The sequence below is a fragment of the Brachypodium distachyon genome, chromosome 3, assembly GCF_000005505.3.
Source record: "Brachypodium distachyon strain Bd21 chromosome 3, Brachypodium_distachyon_v3.0, whole genome shotgun sequence".
In the NCBI taxonomy this organism is placed as follows: domain Eukaryota; kingdom Viridiplantae; phylum Streptophyta; class Magnoliopsida; order Poales; family Poaceae; genus Brachypodium; species Brachypodium distachyon.
In genome coordinates this window covers 19,017,849-19,036,366 of record NC_016133.3, presented here as the reverse complement: position 1 = coordinate 19,036,366, position 18,518 = coordinate 19,017,849, and the positions used below count along the sequence as shown (strand labels likewise).

Sequence of the window (18,518 nt, the reverse complement as noted above, 5' to 3'; positions counted from 1 at the left end):
CTTGCTGTTCGAGTGAAATGGCTCACATGATGTGTTCAAATATTATTACTTGACAATTTAGACTGAAGCACCTAAAGTGCGAAGGCAAACAACTACCTCAAACTTACAAAGCTGTAGATATCGCAACCCATGGGCCATGGCCAGGCCAACGACGCAGCGAAGCGCGTTGGCCCATCTAGTTTGGCACTAAGGACGAACATAGGTTTTAGCAATCGGGAGAGTTCGCTAAAAAAAAGCAATCGGGAGAGAAAATGAGATGCTAGTTAAAAACGGTTTTCTTAGCGATGGAGCGAGTGTATGTCAACAAACGGTGTTTTAGTGAGCAAACATGTGTTAATGTACTAAGTAGAAAGAAGTAAACATGTACAAAATTATGATGTCCAGCACTCAGAGTCGCCCGCCGCCGCTCGCCCCAGCCCAACACCCCGTCGCCAGCCCGCGCCGCCGGGCCCCTCCGACTTCTCTCAGATCCGGGCGCCTTTCCACTCGGGCGAAGCAGACAGAGACAGAAGCAGAGGAAGAAGATGGCGTACGTACATGGGCGGAGGGAACGAATGCGTAGGACGGAGATCTCCTGCTCGATGGTTGGGGACGGAGGATCCCAACCACGATCCTCAATATGGGGAATCCCGACCTCGATTTGGAGCGTCCTTCGATATGGGGCATAAGATGTGACCACTGCTGGAGCACGTTTTTGGGTCAGATTTCCATATTTAACTATTGGGGGCCTTATAAGGAATCTACCGGAGTTGCTTTTATAGTAATGGGGTGATGGATGATATGCCATGCGTACAAGAATAGAACGAACTACTTTGTACCGTACGTAATAAACATGTAAAAAATAACCATGTTCTATCACACATTATCAGTTTGATAAGAAATGTCTTGAAAGAATCTCTCGTTTAAAGAATGTAGTAAAAACCTCAGTAATTTTGACACTATACGATACAAAAATCCTTTTCACCAACTATACGTAATTTTGGCAAAATATGATTAAAAAACCCTCTTTTCTTCCCGTCTCCCATCCTGTTCGCCTCCCTCCCCCCCGATATCCCCAGGAAACTAGGGTTTCGTCGCCGCCGCCTCTTCCCTCGCCGGCGGCCCCTATCCACGCCGGCGGACCCGACGCTACCGCCTCCGCTTCCTTCGCCATCTCCTTCTCCACCTTATCCGTCATCCCGATCTCAACTCGCCGAATCCCTGCCGGCGGCCGCCCCGCATCTCCGAGTGCCCTCCCCGACACGACGCCACCGTCTCTTAGCTCCCGCGGCCGCCGGTTCTTTTTCCTCCTGCGGATCCGGACATCCCCGAGCTCTAGCCGGCACGTGCCTCCGCCCCGCCACCTGTCATCTTCGACTCACCGCCGCCGTCGCCAGCCTCCTGAATCACCTCCTCAGGCTGCCGTCCACGCCGTCCTCCACCACCTCTTCCTCGGGTCCCCAGGCTGCCGTCCACCACCTGCCCCGGTCGCCATCCACCTTCTGCTGGTAATTTCCACCTCGTAAGCTGCTGCTGTATGGTGTGCCGCTGCTGTTGCCTGCTGCTGCTGCGCTGTAGGATTTGTTGCCTGCTGCTGCTGTATGATTTGGTGAATGTGCATGTATATGATGTATGGATGTTGCTCATTTGATGATTAACTTTTTTATGATATGCTGGATGGATGGTGCTCATTCCCGATGGTTAATTTTATTCAGTGAGTTGATAAAATGAAATAGACGTAGAAGACAATTTGGGACACATTCAATACATTTTTGTGAATTATGTGAGGAGGTGAAACTAGGCAATAGGCCAGGGGCATTCTTGAGTCTTTACAAGAACCTTGAGGACATCTTCATGGAAAAACAATGAAAGATATTTAACGATTTGAAAAATTCTATGTGTATTAGACATTTAAATATGTGCTGAATAATATGCTGACAGGTAATTGGCAAAGTAGATTCTGGTAGTTCCAATAAAAATGAAGAGCAGGTAAAGTGGGGACAGTGAGCCTAAAATTGAAAAGGCTATGCAACTTAAGTTCCCCAAATAACACATAACACAATAAGTGAAATGGCCAAAAAGTTCATATATTTGTAACCCTAGAAACCTATAGCAATACTAGGCAGACCTATTTATTTAAGAAAATTAAGTGGCTCATTGGTCACTGATGTCTGTTGCGTTGTAGCGTGCGTGTCCGTAGCATAGGGAGGAATCTGTCAATGGAGATATGGCATTTTTGTTCTACAACACAACAGACAGCAGTGGCCCAACGAGCAACTTAATTTTCTTAAATAAATCAGTCTACCTCATATTTCTGTAGGTTTTTTTGGTTTACAGATATGTTATGTTTTGCCTCTATTGACTACTCCCTCCGATCCTAAATTGTTGTCGAAATATTACATGTATCTAGACGCTTTTTAAGAATAGATACATCCATATTTGGGTAAATTTGAGTCAAAAATTTAGGATCAGAGGGAGTATCAAGTTCCGAGTATTTTGGGATGCCCTTTTCAATTTTATGCTTACTGTCCCAACTTTACCTACTCTTCATTTTCATTGTAACTTCGAAAATTACTTTGCCAATTACCACCTGCATAACATTCCCACATTATTTTAATGTGTCTACTACACATGTAATCCAGGCGAGTTGTATATTCTAAATGCAGTGTGGCCTAGTTTTTTATTGCTTGCTCTAGAATATTCGTGGTTTGTTTTGCTATTGTTTCTCTGGAGCTTTATAATCACAATTTTTGCCTCCTTGCTGCAACAAATGCTTTTAATACTTGCCTCGTCAGAGACATGCAAATATTTTGGATGGTAAGGGTAACCTAGGATAGATTCACAATATGCAGTTGATTTCCCTTTGTTATGTCATTTATACTGATGAATCAAATCATACCTCTTGATAGCTGAATTGCAGTTCATGTTTCTAGTACTCCTTTGCTTCATTTCAGGAGATTATGGATTGCGATTCTTCAAATGTACAAATGTCACATTGTGCTGAGGATTCTGAGACTACAATAGAGATCAACATTAAAACCTTGGATTCTCAAACATACAATTTGCGTGTGAACAAATGTGTAAGTTGATAATGCATACATATGTACTCCCTCCGTTCCACAAAGATTGGCACGGTTTTGAACTATAGCTAGTTCAAAGTCACGCCAGCCTTCATGGAACGGAGGGAGTAGTTGCTTTCTGGGAACAAAGGATGCTTTACTTGCAATGTTGTTGTGGTTTTCTACTGTACTTTGGGAACGCTTGGCTGTTTGCATGCACAAATCCTTGTGATTCCTGAGATGTCCTCCTATTTCTCTTCAGAGGAAATTACTGTTTCGTCCTGGCCTTTAGACACCACATTTTTAGGTGTTGCAAATTTGTTCTGTAGTCTCTTAAGTAATTTTGATAACATATCAATACATCCCATATTTCATTTTTTCCTTTAAGTAATATTTTGGTTTGATGCCATTTAATTTCATTGCTTTATTCATTGGAAGTCCCGTGAACCTGCATTAGTTCTTCCATCCTCGAGTTATCTAGCATTATCTTTATTTAATATTATTATGTGTTATTCATAGGGTTCTTGTGGTCTGATTTGAAGTATTCTAAAAATGTCTTGTATTTTCCTGTGTGTCTGTCTAGTTTATTGAGTGCTCATGCGATGACACTTTTTTGAGGAAGTTTTAGTCAAGGCTCTGCTCAGTAAGACATAGATCATTTTGTCAGATCTAGCTAGTTGTTTTGTCGCGTTGTTGCTGTGAATCAGTTACAATTTACTAGCACGTAAGCAATGGCTTCGTGTCTTATCTGTTTTGGTGTAAACTACTAAAAATCTATATATAGTCAGTTCAGCTTTTGGAAATAGATGATGCATTATTATTATTTTTTAATAGCGAGTTCCATTTTTATTTCGTAAAAACATGCTACGGCATGTGCTTGTGCTAAGTAATCCATTGACCTGTTACAGGTGCCAGTTCCTTTGCTAAAGGAAAAAATCGCTACCGTAACTGGAATATTGTCTGAACAACAACGCTTGATTTGTCGTGGGAGAGTCCTAAAGGATGATGAACTTCTGTCTGCATATCGTATCCTCTTCTACTCTCGACCTGCATTCTTATATGCTCTATTTGTCTTGGAATTGGATAGCTGTTTACTCCATCTATAGACATCCTTTTCAATGGATTTTATCAGTAGATATCATCCAATGCACATTTTTCCTGAGAAAAAGCAAAAGCTTTGCTATCTTGATTCATTAACATGTCTGATGCTGTTGATGATCCACCAATTGCAAACTTGCATTTAACATTGTATTGTGTATCATCATGAATTGTTTAGTCTGTTTTTATTAGTTTTACATGCTCTAAGTGTAACAAGTTATTTTCAAAGAACGTTGGGAAATTATGATGCTCCACTGGGGATTATGCCGTATATATTATTTAAGATTTAAGATATATTTGGTCCAGCAAACTAGTAATTTCTTTCCCTTAATTGTTTCTGGCTGTTCTACCATTAGGCAAAGGCTTAAACATGAACACTTTCCTTTTGTCTTTCCCCTCCTAGGACTAGATGCCAATAGATCGGAGGGAGTAGATGTTTTGTATTTTAAGTTTTATTTAGATTCACCCTGTAAATGTTACTCCTTAATAATAGTTTCTAGATGTTGAAGATGGTCATACGTTGCATCTTGTTGTTAGACAACCAGGCCAGCCAGCAACATCAGGAAACGCTGGAAATGAAGGTTAGTAGAATCATTTAATTGTGTAGTCTTTATGAAGATTTTTTTGATTGTTTAAATTTTGATAGAAACTCAGGAGGAATAGTTCTTTGGTATATCTGGCTATCTTTGCATGTGTTGTTGACTTTAGTTTCCTGTCCTGATTCTCTTCCTTAGTTTGAAGTCTTTGAATGCTTTGTAAAGTTCTTTGTTATTTGAGGGAATAATGTTGTATCTGTTGTATTATGTTGTTGTCCTTTTAAACATTGCGAATTTGCGTCTTGATATTTGTAGTGACCATTCTGTAATAGTGCAGTGAAGCAGATGCTGTGGCTTTGTCATTTTTGGCATGATCGGCTCGGCGTTTTAGTGGTCTACTACAGACATAATTAAATGTTCATTGATTCATCAACACCTAAAGCTACCCTTGAATTCACAAATGTCTGCACCCATTACAAATCCCTTGAGTCGCTACAGTGGCATATGTGTTTTTTGCTATTATTTTAGACCTTTGCCTTTGTATTGTGTGCCTATTATGCATTTGATGTTCTTTTTTATACTATTAGTTATGAACTTCGTATTCTGCAAGTACTGCGAGCATGTTGCTGTCATGATATGGTCGCTGGACGATTAGCTGTAGCATCATTTCGCTGCTAAACTTCTGCAGTTACTTTGAAAGGCTGGTCCTCTAATGCTTGTAACTTCTTTAGACTAATTTGCCAATTGTTGCAATCTGTACTCTGTGCTCTGTGGCATGTCCAGATAAACATTTACGGCTTAGTAGCAATATGGTTCCGTTTTGCATCTTAGGGTTTACTCTTCAATGTTCTCTTCTGAATACCAGTTTCTTCCTTTTTATTGGAATAACAACTTATGTTCACTGTGACTGTCAAAATTTTACAGCTCCTTCAGCAAATTCTGCTCACCATCATGGCCCCACAGTTGCTCGCAGTATTGTACTTGAGGCTGTTAATTTGGATCAGGGGGGTGAATTCTCTAGCCTTGCTCAGGTGATCCTACATGTTTGATATGTTCTGATCAATTTCTGTTCAAACAACTGTTGTGCTTGACATAGCTGGGTTTTGTTCATATTCTTGAATATTTTTTTGGCAGATTCTCCAAAGCCTGTTTAGCGCAGCTTCGGTAATCCAGAATTCTTAAATTACTTGCTTAGATGGAAACTTCAAGAACTTGTTTAAAATGTACTGTTCTAATGCTAGGGTGGACCAGCACCTTCTGATACCAGACCTTCAGAACCTACACAACCATCATTCCCAAATGGTGCCAGGGTTGAACTTGACCAACAGCAGGCTTCTCTACTTTTCCCTGAAGCGACACCTGGGTCATCAGAACCAAATGTAAACCTTTGTCTTTGATCCTCAGCATACCCCCCCTGTATGGTGAATGGTGAATGCAAGGATATAATGGTACTATATTCCATATTTTGCAGGTTATCCCTGATTCCTTGACCACTATTTCTCAGTACATTGAGTTCATGAGGGATTCATTTAGGAGGGAAGGCTTCAACGAAAATGGTTTAGCTGCTTTCGGTTTGCGAATTACATTCATTTTGTAATTAGTATGAAGATTTACCTCCATTTCTCTTCTACAGGACAACCCATAGGTAACATTGACCACAGAAACACACAAAGTGCTCATGTTGGTGGTACTCAAAATCAGGAAAGCCAGCCTGATTCATCTTCTGCACAGCATGGACTTCCTACTGCATCATTGCTAGCTGAAACAATGTACTCGACCAGACAACTTCTTGTTGATCTTGCTGGACCATTGCTATCTGTAAGTCACATCTGCCAGAGCCTCGTAATTTAAGTAGCTAATATGATAATGCTAGTCTCTACCCTCCAGTACTTCAGCTACATTATAAGCAGTGCAAGGTATATCGTTGAGTTGAAAATGCTGTGTACTTGATTCCGTTTCGTAAGTCCTGTAATGATAGTGAGCCTCAGATATTATCCAAAGTAAATGAGCTATATTTTCTTTCTAGTTGTTTGAATGAGCCATATTGGTATACTTGATTTTATTTTTAAAGTCCTTGACAAGCTAAAAAAAGTTTCTATTTATATTGAATAACCTTTTTAGCCAGAAAACTGAATTTAACATCGAAGTGTATTAGCTTGTGGCATCAAAATGTATTAATTTAGGATACGTTTGGTCCTGGAGCGGGGCTGCTTCGGTCTGCTCGCACAGACTTTTTTCATGTTTGGATCGGTTTGTGTCCTGAGCGGAGCGGTCCGCTGAAGAATTTGCGCTTGAAAAAACGGACCGCCGTGCTCGCCAATTTTTGCGGACTCACGCGGCCCGTGGCCGCCCCGCCGCACCCGAAACCAAACACATCGTTGTTGTGTGATCTGTCTTATGATATGGCACTTTAATATGAATGAAGGGCACTTGAGTAATTCCCACATAAGATTTTTGTATTGGTTGTTAGTTGTCACATGTTTATTGCATCGATTCAATTTATTCCTCATGCATTCTATTCCTATCTAAGTTGCTGTAGTTGATGATTTTACATCACTTATCTAAGTTAATATCATATTATTTCAATCCAGCAACTATCTGCGCAATTGGGCGATCTTGTGAATGTAAGTGACTCTGCAACGCGGAGGAACCTTCAACATGGCGCAATGAGACACGGTGTTCTCCTCCAGAACCTTGGTTCATTACTTCTAGAACTTGGCCGCACAACAATGATGCTTCGCATCAACCCTGCACCTGTAGGTTTCTGTGTCAACTGTATTAACCCCATTTGAGGTTTTGAACAAGTTTATACTTACGCATTGACCCTTTTGCTATTCTCAGTCAGAAGCGGTTGTAAATTCTGGACCAGCTGTTTTTATATCTCCATCTGGGCCAAATCCTCTTATGGTTCCGGTGAGTTTTTAAAGTTTTAATTTAGAATTAATGAATAGATAAGGCCCCCTATCTATCCTGTTTTATGCATATGCTGACTTGCTTCCGTGCAGCCTGTTCCCTTTTTTCCAGGAGCAAGATCTGTCCAAATGGGTCCGATATTTTCTAGTCTTAGTTCGCAAGGCTCCGTTCTACACCCAAGAGAGGCTGATATCCATGCCCGTACAAGTGAGTAACACTAATATGTTCCTACAGTGACTCTGAGATTTGGTTATTGCCGTTTTATTCATATGAAATTTCTTTCCACATGCCTAAATTTAGCAGTGTTATGTATTGGGAGTCTGTTCAGCTATATTATCTTGAAATTAGAACTATTAGTGGAAATGCAGGTCGTAATAGTCAAGGATTGTCCTGTATTTTTAGTAGACCTGAATGCTAACTTAGGAGACTGAGTGAATCAGAACTGGTAGTGCAAGTCAATTGAAAGCTTGGTGTGTGACAATCTCTGGCAAATAGATGGTTTGAAATTGCCAAATTAGTGTAAGCGCCAGTTTGTGAGAGCAGACCAGGGATGGTTTATGTCTAATGTCTTATTTGGACGGCGTATTAGGTCTATCAGAACATCTAGGGTGGGTGTGTCAATTCAGAGTTAGTCAACAATAGATTGGAGAATTTGTGATACACTTTTCTAACAATCATGATGTTATACTAAACTTTGTGCCAGTTGGTATGAGTGGAGCAGGGATTTTTTAGAGCTGAGGTAGTATTTGTCGTATGAAAAGATCCAAACAACCAGGTTAGGGTGTGTCAGTCAAAAATGAATGACTGGTCGGAAGAATTGAACCAGGAGATAAAATCCCTTGCCTGCTTCTCTTATAAATACTTCTTGTTATATATTTTTGTATTTCATATGGGTGTCCCTTCCGTTTTCCCTCAAAAGGATACATAAATAATTGGCATGTCTACATAGCTGCACGGTGTGTTCATTTTTCTTCTGTTGTTACTTTGGTTGATGATAATGGTTAAATGCCAGTCTTTTTGGTTGTTAGGTGGTTCTGTGCCTGTAGCCAGTACTAACCCAAGTGAACCGGTTGGGGCACAGCAAGCACAAGAACGTACAGATAGAACTGGAAATGCTTCTCATACAAACGTTAGAGAAGCATCTGCGCGAGTTACAGGTGGTGCTCCTTTTGCTGTTGGGTCTGGAGTTAGACTGTTACCACTTAGAACAGTTGTCGCTGTGCCTGCTGGCATCAGGCGCCCTCCATCAGGTTCTTCTAGTGGAGGAGTTGGTGTTATTTATCCAATGGTCACCAGAATTCAACAAAGAGTAAATACTAGTGGTAGTGATGCACGAAATGGTCAAACTCCAAATGAACCTGGTCGTAGTGACACCCATGCCACTGTGCAGCCGAATCCTCAGCCATCTCAAGCTCACGAAACAGGTGAATGAGCTTCCTCACTTCATCTGTATTTGTTTCTTCCTTCTAAATTGTTTTGCATTCGTTTACTAAAGACGAGACTTACTGCTAGGGGTGCAATCGGGTCGGGTAGCTCATGACTCATGCAACCCTGTCACCCTGTTTGATGAAGTGTTCCTGATACCTAATCAGATTTGAACAGTTTTGGCTGGCTGCAACTTGGATTTTTGTCTGATATATCCATTCATTCGAATAAAATTAAATTAGGAAGTTGAATATCTAGGAAAATTAGGAATCATATACTGAAGGGGGGAAATGATACTCAAGAGGCAAACTCAGCTGCCTGTTGGTGCTATGCCTTGACTGTTATTGCTGCTCGTCGTTGTCCTTGCCGAGCCTTTCCACTGATGATGGAGAAGAGTGGAAGCACACTGCCAAGGGGTCAGTTTTCATATTACCTTGCAACTAGCTTGGTCTGGCGCATCTGTGACGAGGAGTGAAGTAAATCAGGTGGCATTGCAAAGTCCATATTTCCATGTCCTTGGCATTGTTTTGACATCATGAGTGTGCTGGTTAGCCTTTTCGTTATGCACTTGTTCTAGGCCAACAAGTTGCTCTTCTTCTTTTTTAATGATTTTATGTTCACTTTCCTTCCTGAATTCTAAGTTCTAACTGTGTTCATATATCTGATGACCCTTTTTTTTTCCTTCTAACAATAAACTGAGGTAACCATATTTCTTTATCTTATTTTGAGAACAATGTTGGTTAGGATATGGTAAAGACATCTTGTGACCAAATCTGATTGCACCCAAAGTTTCTACTGAGTTTGCGCAACCTTTTTGTTCAGACAGTTGCCTCAACGAATGCTGCATGCCATTCTTTGATGATTCTTCACTTTTTTGGTGTATGGTATTCTGGTCCAAATGTTGATCTTTTGGACTTCCAAAAGAAAAGGCTTCGTTCTCTTATACAATTTTTATAATCAATTGATTTTGTTTTAGGTAATCCAGTATTTCCTGTCGATGTCAATGTGAGCAACAGCTCTCAGGCCTCCCCTGGGCAGCAGAATGGCCAGTCTCCTTTATTATCTCATTTGATGGACAATTTCCAGTGGATTGGATCAGCATCTTCTGTAGGAAATTCCCGCGCAAATGTCACGAGTCAGCATGTCCCAATGTCTTCTGCTGAGCAGGTAGATGTTACAAACCGTGGAGCACCTGAAGTGCCAGGGGTTAGCAATGAGGGGATACGCTTTGCTAATTTTCTCCAACAAATCATGCCATTTATCTCCCAAGTCGAAAACCAGCCTCAAAGCACCCCAGGAGATGGTAGCAGTATTCCTTCACAGGCAAGGATAATTACTACTGCTATGAGTCCTTAATACACTCTTGATGGACTATTAACATCAGTACTGGATGCAGGTTGCGTCTGGGAGCTCAAACAGTGCAAGGGATGAGCCAAGTGATTCTAGGAGGAATTCACATGATCATAACCGCGACCCAGTTGATGGCCCCAATTCTAAAAGGCAAAGGTACATGACTTGCATTCTTGGATTTTTTTTTTAATTTAATGTGTTTGTTTGGTCTATTTATGGGATGATTCTTTTGGCTTAGTTGGAGTTGAAGTATGTTGATTCTGGTCAAGTAACAAGCTAATGCCAAACAATAGGTTTACCTGCAGTTCTCCTGAGGGTATCTTACAAAAGGGTGTGTGTATATATTAGGGATACCCACACATGTCCCGTTTCTAGGCCAATAGAGACTTACTATTTCAAAAAAATTACTCAAAATTTGACTTAAGATTTGAAGGTTGACCTAGAAGCAGGACGTGTGGGATCCCTTGCATCCCTAATGGCTAATGCTCCCTCCGTCCGGAAATAAGTGACTTGGATTTGTATAAGATCTTAATGCAAATCCAAGTCACTTATTTGCGGACGGAGGGGAGTACATATCAGTATTGTTCATTGTGATGACGAACTGCTTTGAGTTAGGTCCACAGAATGAAATTGGATTATTATATCATTGTGGCATAGTGCTATGATTTTGTTATTAGTCGTGGGTGCACAAGGCAGCAGGAGATGTGCATATGCGTTAAGGTATTGGACAATAGAATATTAGATATAGTAAGGTTAGGAAAAGGATAAATCAAGCAGAATGTGTCCTCATGTGATACATTTAGGTCTTTAGAAAGAGTCCAGAGTTCAATAAAACTAGGAAGGTAGAGATATGGCTCAAACTTGAGTTTGAATTATGATCCGACTTGTGGATCAAGTTAGCTGTCCTATATAAAGGACTAGCGTGTAACAGTTAAATCGGGCAATGAATCAATAATCAAAAGTTCCATTAGCCTCAAAGCCTCTCTCGCACGTCAGAGATGAGCCCTCGCCGGGACCAAGGTCCATAACAGATTTTTCTTTCAATTAGTTTAATCTTTGTGTGTGTGTGTGTGTTTGCATTGTGTGATACTGATATATGTGGACAAATAATTTCATTTGCGTTTACCATTTTTTGCAGAACGAGTGACTGATTCAGATCGGCTTTGCTATTGTTCGATGCTGCTGCTTTGCAGTAGGTGAGTTGAGAAGTCGTCCAGTTCTTGCAGCACCGGAGGATTAATCATGATATCGAGAGTCGTAACCATATCGAAGAGAAGTGAATTTAGTTGGCAGTGTATAGTTGAGCATCTAGGACATTAGGCGAGGCACCTGTGCTTCCTTTTTCCGCTGCAGTTCTTGTAATCTTTTACTTTCGAGAGCATATATATAGATGCATCTTGTATGCATCTCCAGTATGTAGAAATCAATTTTATTCAAGGTGTAAGTATCCTTGCTATTCTCTTCCGCAAATTAACCAGTCAATTCTCTTTAATGGATTGAGGCTTTGGACTGGTAAAAAAACATTTTAACTATTATCGAGCCCTTTTGGTTATTCTTGCAATTTCATGCTATGTCAGTTTTGGCTAGTGCTTGGGTAAGAGTTGTTTTTGTTAGTGTCGCATTAGAATATAAGCCAATGGTTCAGACTAGGTAGTCAGTATTCTTTCATGGATGTTTCAGCTAATTGTAAAGAAAATGCGGTATCAATATTTGTTGTGAGGTAATAAACGGTGAGAGGATCCCTGCATATAGTGGAAAGTTCAGCACGTAACCTTACTCGGGTGCTAAGCTATCAGCAACGTTCACATCACATGTAATTTAGGGCTGTTCAAAAACGTGTAAAGTTTTTTCTTTGAGCTGCAAAAACGTGTAAAGTTGAACCAGTGGAAACCGGGAGGCTCCTGCTAATACATTTTCCTTCGTTGGTGCCTGAGCGGCTGAGCGGTCAAGTTAAAAAAAAATTGTACTGACGACTTGAGGTGGTTGGGACTAAACCGATTTAATTAGCCACTCAAAATGCAACGTCTCTTCACACGTTATCTTAGGTGATAGTTTATATAATGACATCGTCACAATGCATGATCTCTTAGCTCTTACTCCCTCCTTTTCATTTTCATAAAGAATGCTGTCCATGTATTTCGAGGTCAAATTTTAACCAACGATTAGACCAATAATATGTAAATTATATGTCATAAATTTTATACAAACATTTTTTAAATACGAATCAAATGATATAATTTTTGTAGCACGTAACTCTCAAATCATTAGTCTAATTGTTGATCAAATTAAAATTTTGAAATGTGTGCGTGTCATGCATTCTTTGTGAAAAGGAGAGAGTATAATTGATATGGACATGCTAACCATGGATACGACCATTAGAACCCTAATTGTTGGTGTCTCTAATAATTATAATCAGGTGAATTCAATTACAAAATGTTTTCAATATGTTACTTGCAAAGAGGCGGAGCTACTATCTTGTGTAATCTTATTATGTAGGCATCTTATTGAACTTTACAAGTCCAAAGTGAAGATGAAGTGTTATAACCTGCAAAGGGAGATTCAAAGTGAAGCCTATCAAGTCTACTTTCCAACAAATCAAACGGCACATGATTCGGAGCTTGCTAGAGAAAGATATCACGAATTAAAGTTGAATCCGATTCGGGTCCGAGTTGTCAAGAGACCCGAATTTGTTTTAATCACCCAGGCCGCATCCGGAGTCCAAATCAAGCAAACAAGTACTTGTTGGAAAGGTAATTACAAGACCTTTCCAACGGATCTAGCCCCATCAAGAGATTCGACTCGTGCTGACCGTGGCGGACAAAACAAGCTGACGGATCTGTTTTTCTGTTTCCTAAAGAGTTGTAGTTTGTTAGGAAAGTTAGAGATAGAGTTGGATTTCGGACTCCTTATTCAAGGTGGACGAAAATATCTCTCTCTCCTCCTTTATACCCCATGAGCCCCCCTAAGGAGCCTTGGGTTTTGTTTAGTTAAAAGTTAGCCATCGCTACTACTTCGTGTAATCGCGTGTGTCGGTTAGACCACCTGTTTTACCGCTTTCGGAACCCCAACTTATCGTCTCGTTGAGACATTGGTTTGATATAGTATATTCGCAATTTTAGATTGCATCCGCTATTTATCTTGTTCTTGCTTGTTCTTCGATTGCTTGCAGGAACAAAGACCTTCGTGGTCAGGTTGATCGTGCCGCGTGTGATCAATAACCCTCTGTAGTTGGTGTATCGATTGCTAAGGCGCTGCCTGCTAGGCCGTAGTCGGATCGTCAACGTCACCTCCAAACAAACTGGAAAAATCTCACCGAGCAACCTTAAGCTCTGATACCACGTGATACGGGTGCGGGTGGCCCGATCTTTCGATGAGATTGATAACTCTCGATTTGGGTAGGAGGTGACGTTGACGATCCGACTACGGCCTAGCAGGCAGCGCCTTAGCAATCGATACACCAACTCCAGAGGGTTATTGATCACGCGGGGCACGATCAACCTGACCACGAAGGTCTTTGTTCCTGCAAGCAATCGAAGAACAAGCAAGAACAAGATAAATAGCGGATGCAATCTAAAATTGCGAATATACTATATCAAACCAATGTCTCAACGAGACGATAAGTTGGGGTTCCGAAAGCGGTAAAACAGGTGGTCTAACCGACACACGCGATTACACGAAGTAGTAGCGATGGCTAACTTTTAACTAAACAAAACCCAAGGCTCCTTAGGGGGGCTCATGGGGTATATAAAGGAGGAGAGAGAGATATTTTCGTCCACCTTGAATAAGGAGTCCGAAATCCAACTCTATCTCTAACTTTCCTAACAAACTACAACTCTTTAGGAAACAGAAAAACAGATCCGTCAGCTTGTTTTGTCCGCCACGGTCAGCACGAGTCGAATCTCTTGATGGGGCTAGATCCGTTGGAAAGGTCTCCGAATCATGTGCCGTTTGATTTGTTGGAAAGTAGACTTGATAGGCTTCATTTTGAATCTCCCTTTGCAGGTTATAACACTTCATCTTCACTTTGGACTTGTAAAGTTCAATAAGATGCCTACATAATAAGATTACACAAGATAGTAGCTCCGCCTCTTTGCAAGTAACATATTGAAAACATTTTGTAATTGAATTCACCTGATTATAATTATTAGAGACACCAACAATTAGGGTTCTAATGGTCGTATTCATGGTTAGCATGTCCATATCAATAATCTACTCCCTTTATTCCAAAATACACCTCATATAGATTTGTGTATCTGAATCAAGGCAGTTCTCGTTTCTAGTGCTTGACCATTCATATTGGGTTAATAATAAATGGATGTGAATAGTTATTGGCCGGATGCAGGTAACAAGAGAAAAATGAGGTGTATTGTGGAACAAATGAGAAAAATCTATACACGTTGTATTGTGGAATGGAGGAAGTAACAAGGGTTGCATTAATTGATACTCTTAATTGATTTAGGAGTCATGACTGTACGTGGTTGGACTATTAGTTTTTTTTTTGACTATCTCTACGTGCAAGAGCTGTATCTGCAACGAGAGATGGCACACATTTTTTTCTTCCTTAATTAGCGTGACATCTCAGCAAAATGTTTAAGATAACGCGTTAAGAGACTCTATTGGAAAAGGACTTCACACTTACTCTCTCCGTCTCATAATTCGTGTCGTGATTTTAGTACAAATTTAAAATTAAAACAACGCCAATAATTATGTGGCGGAGGGAGTAGCATTTATTTTTTTGAATAAGGGAAAGGCCTTTAGATCAGTGGACGTGCACCACACCAAATATTATTGGTAAACTAAAAGCATCGGCTGACGCCGGACAACAATGCAGTTTGCCTCCATCATTACAAAAAAAAAAAAAAAAAAAACTTACCACAAAACAGTATAACAAGTGACTGAAATGCCAGTCGTCACTGCCATCAATTTTCCTACCGATTGAAGACATCTCGCTGGCCGTATTCCGCTGGAGGTGCTGCTTTTGAAAGCAGAAAACGTCCCATGTCGTTCTGCCTTCTATCCGGGTGAAAAAAAATGCTGGCTCGTTTCCTGTGCAGGAACAAACATGACATGGGTCGAGGCTCGTGCAGAACTGAAATGCTTCACGTTCAACGTGACCGTACGATATTTCTTCGATACAAAGTGAATGGACTTTTAAACTGCCACAGTAGAGCCTGACCGTAAATCGCGGTCAATACTCAGAGTAGTCCAACTAAACGCGGACGCTTTTCATCTTGCCTACGCGGAGAAACTCCCGCGCCCGCGTCCCCAGCGCGTCCTCCGGAGTCCGGATCGGCCCTCCCCGTCATCACTGGCCCCCCGAAACCTCGGAAAATGACCACATTGCCCTCCCGCCCACGGTTTATTAGCCCCCGAACCCGAACCTTCTTCCCTCCAGGCCTCTGCCTCTCCGAGTCCGACCTTATCCACCTCGCACCAACCAACCAACGAAGACCTATAAAACAAAATCCTTCTTCTCATCAAGCACCCAAATCCAAACTCGACTTAACTATCTTGACTGCCAGCAATCAATATCCACTTGTCAAGAGTTGGTGATACATGGCGATGGAGTACAACGAGCGCCGTGGCGGCTGCTTCTCGTGCTGCTTCGGCGGCGGGGAAGCGGGGGAAGGCGGCGCGGGCGAGAGGGCTTCCAGGGCGCTGCGGGCGTCGTCGCGGTGGATGCGGGACCGCGCGGGGGAGCTGCCGGAGCTCGTGGCGCGCGTCAGGCGGCCGCGGAGGAAGCAGCAGCTGGCGGGGGAGTTCCGGTACGACCCCATCAGCTACGCGCTCAACTTCGAGGAGGACGGCGAGGAGGAGGAGCCCTTCAAGTACCGGGCCTTCTCGTCCCGGCTGCCGGCGTCCCCGTCGCCGATGCCGCTGCGAGATGCGGCGGCGGCACTCGGCCGGGGCTCTTGATTTCTCTTCGGAGTCAGTTCATTTGTACAGTACATAATTGGACAATACGGAGTAGATTTCGATTTTATTTATTTTTGACCCATGACTCATACTGTAGCTGTTGGGTACGTACTGTATGTTTGATCTTTCATTCATTTATTTATCTTGAGATTTTCGTTTGGTTGGTGATGGCGACCTTGTGCGAGCTGTAGAGAAGGGTTACTATTCATTTATAAAAAATAAATCTTAAGACACTGGATATTGGAATTCAAACGATGTTTCTTTTCTTGTTTTGGCGTGAGCCTCACACAAAATGCAAAGAATAGTCGAGCAAGATACAAGCATATTCCCGATACCGTGCACTAATTTATTTAAAAATTGATCATTTGCATTGACTTGGAAATGGCTTTGGTCATTTTTCAAACGGTATAATTTTCTCTTTTATATTCCAGATTATCTTTTTTTATGGAAAGATTGCAAGAAAAACCTTTACAAAATAATTGTGAACACAATATTTAAACATTGATGGGTGAAATCATGCACCCACAGCTCTATCATCTCACCAAGAGATGTTTCTCTTATATTACAGAGTATCGCACGATAAAAGAAAGGATCTCCAACATCAACTTGGATGGAGCTTATATAGTTTCGATGAATTTCCAGTTTATGGTGTTGAGTTGAAGATGAATAAAAGAAATGAGTTTATATAGTCCTAATGAGCTTTAGAATTTTTTTGGTAGCAGCGAAAAAAACAAATTTAGCATGAATAGTGGGTCATCCGTTTTGACACTATTCATTTGTATATTTCTCTTTTTAATTTTTTTCAAATGGATTTGATTTTCAATTTGAAATTTTGCACGTTTGTAGAGCACCACACCTCCAACATATGACATTTTTATAGGAATTTTTGGAAAACATTATACATGGTTTTATGGAGTGTGCACCAAACGGGGTTTTCACCGGATACGCCGCCTTCTAGGTAATCCTAGCTTTGCGGCAAAATTAGGCCCTAGTTACTTAAACAAACTAAACTAAAACTTTGGCAATCGTATCGCCCCAACATAGATATGCCACTGGAGCAAAAGTCTTCTCGTAATAAATCACATGTATTTGTATTCATTTGAAAATGTATGTTGATCCTACATTTGTGTTTTAACGATTAATAAAAGTGAATTAGTGAATTAATATCTGCATCAAGTGTTCAATCAAGTTTAATGAGAAAGGTGAAATGTGCATTCAAACCCCTAAAAAATTGAAAAATGTTTTTTTGAAGACCCTTACAAATTAATACGAGCCACTAGTTTTTCGTAATCCTCTGGCTAGCATTACTATGACCTCTTGGAAGGAAAGAGCAATATGCAAGCATATTCTTGATATTATGCAACTTCAAGGAGGACGACGCCTGGGAAGGCAGCGGCGAGGAGGAGCCCTTCAAGTACGGGCCTTCTTGTCCAAGCCACCAACGTCCCCGGCGGCGACATGCGCCAAGGGTTCTGGAAGATTTGTTTGGGAGTTAGTTCATATGTACATATTCGACGTAGATTTCGATTTGTTTCATGGCTATTGCTATTTATTTATTTTGCGAAAGGATCAACGATCTATTAATGATCATCAACATCAATAAAGAGCCATAAAAGTAATAAAAAAAAATAGGTCTTTAGACCACCTAGTGGTGGCCGGATCCCAAGGGATGCACCGGAAACACAGCTCCACGCACCCTCCGCCAGCGCTAGGCGCACCGCCACAATGAGGACAAGCAGGGAATACCTTATTCCGACTGCAAGATGCTACTGCCGTTTCACCATCTTAAAGAAGACACTGAAAAAACCTAGAAAAAAAAAGAGGTCCTTCCGCCAGCGAGCGGCCGGGATCCGCCGCACCTCCGTGACCGAAGCCAACGGAGGCCGAACACGCAAGCGGAGGGAATTAAAGCTGTGTAGCCGTGCCGCCGCCTGTAGATGCGTGGGAGCCTCCCACGCATGACCTAACCGAACCGGTATTTTGGCCGTTTTTATGTTTTTCTTATTGTATTTTTCTCCTTCTTCTTCAGATTTACGATTGGTTGGTAAGTGTCAACCTTGTGCTAGCTGTACAGAAGGGAATTCCGTACAAAAGGATTAATATTCATTTAAAAAGTTATTAACATCTTAATTGACATTGTTTATTGGATTTTCAGAACTGCTAGGCATACAACATTCTTAACGATTTTCCTACGATAAACAATAGCACTCACCCATCATCTCATCAGCTGCATAGACTCCAG

At 41.3% G+C, this 18,518-nt stretch overlaps 2 protein-coding genes across 3 annotated transcripts; both read left to right on the top strand.

The window, feature by feature from the left end:
- The first annotated feature begins 1,009 nt into the window (after positions 1-1,009).
- Positions 1,010-11,912, top strand: LOC100846934 (large proline-rich protein bag6). Of its 2 annotated transcripts, XM_024461567.1 has the most exons (16): positions 1,010-1,487; positions 2,934-3,059; positions 3,947-4,064; positions 4,637-4,717; positions 5,597-5,703; positions 5,807-5,836; positions 5,914-6,051; positions 6,144-6,228; positions 6,306-6,490; positions 7,264-7,428; positions 7,514-7,585; positions 7,678-7,792; positions 8,614-9,009; positions 9,987-10,333; positions 10,407-10,516; positions 11,499-11,912. In XM_024461567.1, the coding sequence occupies exons 2-16, from the start codon at positions 2,940-2,942 to the stop codon at positions 11,509-11,511; spliced, it is 2,082 nt and encodes a 693-aa protein (XP_024317335.1). In that variant the 5' UTR covers positions 1,010-1,487; positions 2,934-2,939; the 3' UTR covers positions 11,512-11,912. The 2 variants fall into 2 exon arrangements, with proteins under 2 accessions (XP_024317335.1, XP_014756759.1); XM_014901273.2 differs by lacking the exon at positions 8,614-9,009 and having other exon boundaries at positions 1,011-1,487.
- A 3,825-nt stretch (positions 11,913-15,737) lies between these two features.
- LOC100821820 lies at positions 15,738-16,510 on the top strand. Its single transcript, XM_003571575.4, has one exon. It carries the CDS (start codon positions 15,917-15,919, stop codon positions 16,274-16,276), a length of 360 nt encoding a protein of 119 aa, XP_003571623.1. The 5' UTR covers positions 15,738-15,916; the 3' UTR covers positions 16,277-16,510.
- Positions 16,511-18,518: the final 2,008 nt, after the last annotated feature.